This window comes from Arachis stenosperma, chromosome 4 (assembly GCF_014773155.1).
Source record: "Arachis stenosperma cultivar V10309 chromosome 4, arast.V10309.gnm1.PFL2, whole genome shotgun sequence".
NCBI classification, from domain to species: domain Eukaryota; kingdom Viridiplantae; phylum Streptophyta; class Magnoliopsida; order Fabales; family Fabaceae; genus Arachis; species Arachis stenosperma.
The window spans coordinates 72802734-72811966 of record NC_080380.1 but is presented as its reverse complement, the minus strand read 5'-3'; the positions used below and the strand labels follow the sequence as shown (position 1 = coordinate 72811966).

The following is a 9233-nucleotide window of genomic DNA, read 5'->3' as shown; positions in this document are numbered from 1 at the left end:
GTCACTAGCTTGACGATTCCTCCTCTACTTGAGATGATAGTTTACTCTGGGGTTTTCCCCCATGTTGCCCAGATAATGCTTGAGTCTTTGTCCGTTCACTGTAAAAGTCCTCCCTGACTTTTCATCCATGACTTCGATGTGTCCATATGGTGAGACTTTAGTGACAACGAACGGCCCTGACCACATTGATTTGAGTTTTCCTGGGAATAGTCTCAATTTGGAGTTGTAGAGGAGTACTTGCTGTCCCTTTTCGAACTCCCGGGGTGCACGATGCAGGTCATGTCACCTGTTTGCCTTCTCCTTATATATTTTAGTATTTTCATAGGCTTTTGACCTGAATTCCTCTGTCTCTTGCAGTTGCAAGATTCTCTTTGCACCAGCAGCAATGCTGTCAAAGTTCAATATCTTGATGGCCCAGAGAGCTTTGTGTTCCAATTCTAGTGGTAAATGGCAAGCTTTCCCATAAACCAGTTGATATGGAGACATTCCCAGTGGTGTTTTGAATGCGGTCCTGTATGCCCAAAGAGCATCATCCAGCTTCTTCGCCCAATCTTTTCTTGATGCACCTACAGTCTTCTCCAGAATTCTCTTTAGCTCTCTGTTGGATATCTCTGTTTGTCCACTTGTTTGGGGATGGTAAGGTGTGGCTACCTTGTGTTTCACCCCATATCATAGGAGAAGAGTCTCTAGTGCTTTGTTACAAAAATGGCTCCCTCCATCACTGATGAGGGCTCTTGGGACTCCGAACCGGCTGAAAATATTCTTCCTGAGGATGTTCATGACCACTTTATTGTCATTTGTTGGGGTTGCAATGGCCTCTACCCATTTGGACACATAATCCACTGCTACCAAGATGTACTTATTTGCATATGAGGTTGGGAATGGTCCCATAAAATCTATTCCCCACACATCAAATACTTCCAGTTCCAAAATGAAATTCTGTGGCATGGCATTTCTTTTGGGCAAGTTCCCAGATCTCTGACATTCATTGCAACTCCTTACCAATTCTTTGGCATCCTTGAAAAGGGTGGGCCAAAAGAATCCACTTTGTAACACCTTTGCTGCAGTCCTGTCCCCTCCAAAGTGGCCTCCGTAGCATGAGCCGTGGCAATTCCATAGTACTTCTCGTCCTTCCTCTTCTGAAACACATCTTCTAAGGATTCCATCTGAACACTTCTTGAAAAGATAAGGCTCATCCCAGACAAAGTATTTTGCATCATTCATGAGCTTCCTCTTTTGATGTTTATTGATCCCTGGAGGTAGAGCTCCAGTTGCCTTTAAGTTGGCAATGTCTGCAAACCATGGAGCTTTGTTCACTGTCATTAACTGCTCATCAAGGAAGAGCTCATTCACACTCATATCATGTGTTTCCCCTTCCTCATGAGGAATCTTTGATAGGTGATCTACCACCTTGTTCTCCACTCCCTTCTTGTCTCTGATTTCAATATCAAACTCCTGCAATAATAAAATCCATCTTATTAGTCTTGGTTTTGATTCTTGCTTGGCAAATAAATATTTAAGTGCTGTGTGATCTATAAAAACAATTACTTTAGCACCAATGAGATATGATCTAAACTTGTCAAATGCAAAAACTATGGCTAGCAATTCCTTTTCAGTAGTGGTATAATTTCTTTGAGCATCATTGAGGACCTTGCTAGCATAGTATATTACATGGACTAAGTTATTTTTCCTCTGCCCTAACACTACCCCTACTGCAAAGTCAGATGCATCACACATCAATTCAAAGGGTAAGTTCCAATCAGGTGGGGAGATGATAGGGGCAGAGGACAATTTTTCTTTCAAATGCTCAAATGCCAACATGCAGGTTTCATCAAAGATGAATGGTGTATCTGATACAAGGAGATTACTCAAGGGCTTAGCTATTTTTAAAAAATCTTTAATAAATCTTCTGTAAAAGCCAGCATGCCTTAAAAAGCTTCTAATTGCGTTGACATCACTGGGTGGAGGGAGCTTTTCAATAAGTTCTACTTTAGCTCTGTCCACTTCGATTCCTTGGTTAGAAATCTTATGGCCAAGAACTATTCCTCCTGTCAACATAAAGTGACATTTCTCCCAGTTCAAGACCAAATTGGTCTCTTGGCATCTTTTCAATACCAAGGTCAGGTGATTCAAGCAACTAGTAAAAGAATCTCCAAATACCGAGAAATCATCCATAAAAACCTCAATGAATTTCTCTATCATATATGAGAATATAGAGAGCATGCAGCGTTGGAAAGTCGCAGGTGCATTACATAGTCCAAATGGCATGCGCCTGTAGGCAAACACTCCATATGGACAGGTAAATGAAGTTTTCTCTTGGTCTCTAGGATCAACCACTATTTGGTTATATCCCGAATAACCATCAAGAAAACAGTAATAAGCATGCCCTGCAAGTCTTTCCAACATCTGATACATGAATGGGAGAGGAAAATGATCCTTTCGTGTGGCTTCATTGAGTTTCCGATAGTCAATGCACATCCGCCATCCTGTGACGGTTCTTGTAGGTATCAGTTCGTTCCTCTCATTGGGAACCACAGTGATTCCTCCCTTCTTGGGCACAACATGCACGGGGCTGACCCAAGGGCTATCTGAGATCGGGTATATTACTCCTCCTTGCCAAAGCTTCATAACCTCTATATGTACCACTTCCTTCATGATTGGGTTCAGCCTCCTTTGGGATTGAATGAATGGTTTTGCATCATCTTCCAACAGTATTTTATGCATGTATATAGTTGAATTGATTCCCTTCAGGTCAGCAAGGGTCCATCCAATGGCGTCCTTATGCTCCCGTAGCACCTTGAGCAGTTTATCCTCTTGATCTTGGCTGAGGCACGAGCTTATGATCACTGGGTAGTTTTCATTTTCTCTTAGGTATGCATATTTGAGAGTGGGTGGCAATGCTTTAAGTTCAACCTTGGGTGCTTCTGACTTTTCAGTCTCTTCCTGTGGTGCATCTTGAACGTGACTCTCTGCTGTGGCAACCTCCTCACTTGATATATATTCCTCCTCCATTGATCTCTCGGGCTCTTCATGCTCTTCTTCTTTGTAACACTCCTGCACTTCTTCTTCAAGCGCGTCAATCCTCATGTATTCCCCTAATTGTTCTGGTGGATAACTCATGGCCTTGAACACATTGAATGCCATCTTTTCATTGTGTAATCTCAAGGTAAGATCACCTTTCTGGACATCAATGATAGCTCCAGCAGTGGCTAAGAACGGCCTTCCTAGAATAATGGAGGTTTTTGCTTCCTCCTGCATGTCCAACACTACAAAATCTGCCGGGAATATGAAGTCTCCTACTTTCACCAACAAATCCTCTACTATGCCATGAGGGAATTTGAACGATCGATCTGCCAGTTGTAAGGCCATTTTTGTTGGTTTAGCCTCCTCGATCTTCATCTTCCTTATCATTGCTACTGACATCAAATTGATGCTGGCTCCTAAGTCACAAAGGGCCTTCTCTACTGTGATTTCCCCTATAATACAAGGGATCTGAAAGCTCCCAGGATCCTTCAACTTCTGGGGTAGTTTGTGCTGGATGATGGCACTACATTCTTCAGTTAGTATCACAGTCTCATTGTTCTTCAAGCTTCTCTTCTTAGTCATCAGCTCCTTCAGGAACTTGGCATAGAGTGGCATTTGTTCTATTGCTTCAGCAAAGGGTATGTTGATTTGTAGTTTCTTAAATATTTCCAAGAATCTCACGAACTGGTTGTCATCTTCCTTTTTCTTCAATTGCTGAGGATATGGAGCTCTTGAGATGTTCAATTTTGGCATCCCTTTTTCTTTTTGTGGACTTGAAGTGGGAGTTTTAACTCCATCTTGCTCTTCTTCCTTTTCAGTTGAGCCTTCTTCTTGTGGTTTTTGGGAGAGTTTCTTAAGTTCCTTTCCACTTCTAAGTGTTATAGCTTGACACTCCTCCTCTTTGCTTGAATTGTTATTATTGCAGAAGTTGTGGTTAGAAAGCTGCTTGAATAGATAACCAATTTGTGTCTCTAGTTTCTTGATGGCAGCATTCTGATTCTGCATGTTTGACTGCACTTCCTCTCGAAATACCTTACTGTTTCTGACGTTCTTGCATACTCCTTCAAGTAAGGTTTCAAGCTTAGAGAGTCTGTCATCAATTGATGGTAAATTGGGATTAGAGGTGGAAGAATGAGAGGTGTTGTTGTGGGAGTGTTGATATGTCCTCTGTGTGAATTGTTGATGAGCCTGATTGTTGTTGAAGTTGTAATGCCTCTGGTCTTGGCCTTGCTCTTGCTGATTCCCCACCCAAAGTTTGGGTGGTTCCTCCATCCAGAGTTGTATGTCTTGGAGTATGGATGATGGTTCTGTCTAGGTGAGTTCCCAATGTAGTTGGCTTGCTCAAGGTCCTCTTCTTCAACTTCTTCTTGGGTTGTTGATGAGGTGGTGATTGCTGCCACTTGGTTCCTCTCCATCTTCTTGGTGAGGTCAGCTAACTGCTTGGCGATAAGCTTGTTCTGAGCCAGCAGAGCATCTACATTATTTAACTCCATTACTCCCTTAGTGTTCCCTCTTTCGGAAGCGTAGAAGTAGTCATTCTCAGCTACAGTTTCAATGACATCTATTGCTTCTTCAATGGTCTTCTTCTTGTTCAAGGATCCTCCAGAGGAATGATCTACTGCCTTCTTTGATTCATATGACAAGCCTTCATAGAAGATGTGCAGTTGGACCCACTCATTGAACATCTCTGGTGGGCATCTCCTCGTTAGGTCTTTGAACCTTTCCCAAGCTTCATAAAGTGTCTCCCCATCTTGCTGTCTGAACGTCTGTACTTCGGTTCTCAGCCTATTGATCCTTTGAGGGGGTAAAACCTTGCCAAAAACTTATTCACTACCTCCTCCCAATTTGTCAGGCTTTCTTTTGGGAAGGATTCAAGCCATTTGAATGCCTTGTCTCTGAGAGAAAATGGGAACAAGAGCAGCCTATAGATATCCTGGTGGACTCCATTGGACTTCACTGTGTCACAAATCCTCAAGAAGATGGTTAAGTGTTGATTCGGATCTTCTTGAGCACCTCCTCCAAATGAGTAATTATTCTGCACAAGAGTGATGAGCTGAGGTTTTAGCTCGAAATTGTTGGCATGTATGGTGGGCTTCTGAATGCTGCTCCCACAGTTGCCTGGGTTGGGATTGATATAAGAGCTTAACACTCTTCTATCCTCCCCAACATGATTTGCTCTACCTCCTCCCCCATGGTTATTAGCCTCTTCTTCATGTTGGTTTTCTATGTTGCCTTCCATGTTTAGTTCAAAGTGTTCCTCTTCCTCTTCAGCACCGATTGCACGTTTCCCTCTTGCTTCCCTCCTTAATCTAAGGAGGGTCCTCTCTGGTTCAGAATCGAAAGAAGTTGAAGCTCCGCTTCTTCTCCATGTCATACAACCAACAAGTACAAGCAAGGAAAAACTATGTGCAGAGAATATTGCTGTCAGAATTACTGTTAGTTGTGAGTGATGCAATATATCAAACAGTTAGTGGGTTAGAAAACTGAATTGTAAATAACAAAGAAAAATGAAAGAGTAGAGGGGGGAAAGGGAAGGAGTTAATTAAGATAGAAAGTAAATTACTCAAACAGGAAATTAAATCAACAAAACAAAAATGCTCAATCTAGTAATCTTCCAATCTAATCATTGTTGATGCACAATCAATCCCCGGCAACGGCGCCATAAACTTGATGCAGGTGGAAATTGTCTTTCAACAAATTTCCTTCGGCAAGTGTACCGAATTTGTCGTCAAGTAAAAACTCACAATAGAGTGAGGTCGAATCCCACAAGGATTGATTGATCAAGCAACTTTAATTAGAAGAATGTTCTAGTTGAGCTAATTCAGAATTTGGGTTGAGAGTTGCAGAAAATAAAATGGCAGTAATGTAAATAACATGAAAAGTAAATGCTAGAATTAAAGAGCTGGAATTAGATGACTGAAATTAAATTGCAGAATTGTAAATGGGAATGGGGTGTTTGCTCATGAACATAAACGCAGAAATTTAAAGAGAATGGGTTAGATTAGAATTTGGGGAGTTCATTGGGCATAGGAGATGTTGCAATTCTCCGGATCAAGTCATTTTCATCTCTTCCTCAATCAATGCACTCATTGATCTCCTTGGCAATCTTAATTGATTGAATTACAATTTCTTGTAATTCAATCTCTCAAATCTTGATCAATAGCCTTTTCCTTGGTCAATTGCTCATGAGAAGAGATGAAGTGTGGTCACTGATTATACCACATGCATTTCCCAAATCAAGTATTGAGAGGATTATAGTCACATATCCATCCAAACCCAATACGGTCCAGCATGAGAAAGCATTTCTAGCTTGATCTCCTCATTCCTCTTTCAAGGCTCAGAAGAGATCCAAGTTTGAATAGCTCCTTTTCCAAGATAACTACCCAATGGGATGAAGATCAAAAGTTTTCAAGTAAAATCAAGAGAAAAGAGAGAAGAAGAATAATGAAAACTAGTATTGATCCATCAAATTACAACAGAGCTCCCTAACCCAATCAAAGGGGTTTAGTTGTTCATAGCTCTAGAAAATGAAAACAAAGATGGAGAATACATCAATGAACTAGAAAAATAGAGTAAAATACAGAGAGTAGTGCTCTCCCTTCAACCTCCAGAACTCTCTAATAATTCAAAGCTACTCCTATATATACTACTCTTCTCAGCTTCTAGTTGGTTCTTTAAGTCTTGGGCCTTTGGATCTTGAGTTTGAAGCAGTTCTTTTCTTCATTTGGGCTTGGTTTTACTTGTAGAGAGAAAGTGTGAAGTGGGCAGAGACTTTAGCTCAGGACGTTAGAGGTGTTAACATTCAGTGAGAAAATGGGTTCGAAAACGTTAGTGTCATTCAACTTTTTCACTAACGTTTCTTACCCAAGTAAAGGCTACGTTAACCTCAACGTTAGTGGCACAAACGTTGCCACTAACGTTGCCTCTTTGTCCTTCGCACACGTTGTTGGGACTCAACTTTCCCAATAACGTTGAGAGCCTCTCCCTTTCCTACGTTAGAGTCCACGTTAACCTAGTTAACGTGGCTCTTTTAACGTAGGTGTGCCAATCCTCGAGAACGTTAGTGACACTCAACATTGTCACTAACGTCCGAATATGCCCCTATTCTCGTTAGAGTCCACGTTAACTAGGTTAACGTGGCTTCTAACGTGGCTTTGCAAACCATTTCCAACGTTAGTGATAATGTTGAGTATCACTAACGTTGGCTCATCTTTCACTCATTGCCGTTAGCTTCCACGTTAACTAGGTTAAGGTAGAAGTTAACGTGGCTCCTTGGGGTTTTGTGGTTGCTTCCAACGTTAGTGACAATGTTGGGTGTCACTAACGTTGTCGACCATTCTTGCCTCTCACGTTAGCTCCCACGTTAACCAAGTTAACGTGGAAGTTAACGTGGCACATTGCATCTTAGGCCAACGTTAGTGACAATGTTGAACATCACTAACGTTGGCTTCCTTCCCCTTATTGACGTTAGAGGCCACGTTAACCAAGTTAACGTGGACTCTAACGTGGCCACTTATGATCATTGGCCAACGTTAGTGATAATGTTAAGTGTCACTAACGTTGGCTCAAAGTCCTTCCTTCACGTTAGAGCTCACGTTAACTTAGTTAACGTGACTCTTAACGTGGGCAATGATGGCTTCGAGAGCGTTATTGGCAATCACTTTTCTCATTAACTTTGTCGGTTACCTCCTATTCCACGTTAGTGGCTACGTTAATTAAATTAACGTGACTGCTAAGTGGTTCCTCCTTGCTTCCTTTGGTCCTGAAATCAAGCAATAGAGTGCATCAAAGTTCTAGTCCAAGTCATGGGTAATGCAACATACCAATTGTCACTAAATTCATGCAAAATCCTCATGAAATCATGTAAAATGCACAATGTATGCTTGAATCAAGGTGTAAGTGAATATCTACCCAAAACTAGCTTATTTCCTAAAGAAATGCATGAAACTACCCTAAAAATAGTAAAGAAAAGGTCAGTGAAACTGGCCAAGATGCCCTTGCATCAACAGAAAGCAAGGAATCTGAATTTCTTAAAGCCTCTCAGGACCAGTGGGTCCCACAACATCTTCACCTACACCACTTACTTTCACATTCCCCATACACACTTCCCTATAAACCCTAGCCCAATCAAATCCATATCACTTCCCTAAATCCATCATAACTCACACCAACCACCACCCAATTCAAAATCAAATTTCCCACCCAAATACCCACCCATGGCCGAATCTAACCCTATCCCCATCCTATAAATACCCCTCTTCATATCCCTTCATATACACACCTCTCATATACACTCATAAGCCCCACTAGCCGAGCCCTCTCTCTCTCTCTATCTTCCTCTATTTTTCTTTTTCTTCTACTCCATTCTTCTCTTTAGTTTTGCTCGAGAACGAGAAAAATTTTAAGTTCGGTGTTGGAAAAGCCTAGCTTTTTCTTTCCATTCCCATTCATGGCACCCAAGGTTGGAGAACCCTCTAGAAAGAAGAAAGGGTAGGCAGTAGCCACCACCTCTGAATATTGGAAGATGGACAGATTTAATGCCAAAGCCCACCAAGACCACTTCTATGAAGTAGTGACGGAGAAGAAAGTGATCCCTGAGGTCCCTTTCAAGTTCAAAAAGAATGAGTATTAGGAAATCTGAAGAAAGATCCGGGGAAGAGGTTGGGAAGTCCTAACCAATCCCATTCAATATGTTGGAATTTTAATGGTGCAAGAGTTCTATGCTAATTCATGGGTTACTAAAAACCATGACACTAGTGTGAACCCAAATCCAAAGAATTAGAGCACCATGGTCCGAGGGAGAATCTTAGATTTCAGCCCGAAAAGTGTGAGGTTGACATTCAACTTGCCTCAAATGCAAGGAGATCCACATTCTTACATTAGAAGAGTCAACTTTGATCAAAGATTTGATCAAGTGCTCTCAAACATCTGTGTGAAAGGAGCATAGTGGAAAAGTGATTCCCAAGGCAAGCCCGTTCAATTAATGATGCCAGGGCATCTTGGCTAGTTTTACTAGCCATTTTTTGTATGCTTTAGGTTGGTTTCATGCATTTTCTTAGGAAATAAGCAAGTATTTGGTTGAAAATGCAATCATACCATGATTCAAGCAAACATTGTGAATTTTGAATGATTTCATGAGAATTATGTATAAATTGAATGATAAATTGGATGATGCGTGATCCCATGATTAAGAGCAAGACTTTAATGCA

General features: G+C 41.3%; 1 protein-coding gene across 1 annotated transcript; it reads right to left on the bottom strand.

Annotated features, from left to right (window-relative positions):
* Positions 1–282: 282 nt before the first annotated feature.
* On the bottom strand, positions 283–4029 carry LOC130975091 (uncharacterized). The gene is made up of 4 exons (XM_057899923.1): positions 2361–4029; positions 1549–2048; positions 784–1455; positions 283–651 (listed from the first exon to the last, which is right to left on the bottom strand). Exons 1-4 carry the CDS (start codon positions 4027–4029, stop codon positions 283–285), a joined length of 3210 nt encoding a protein of 1069 aa, XP_057755906.1.
* Positions 4030–9233: the final 5204 nt, after the last annotated feature.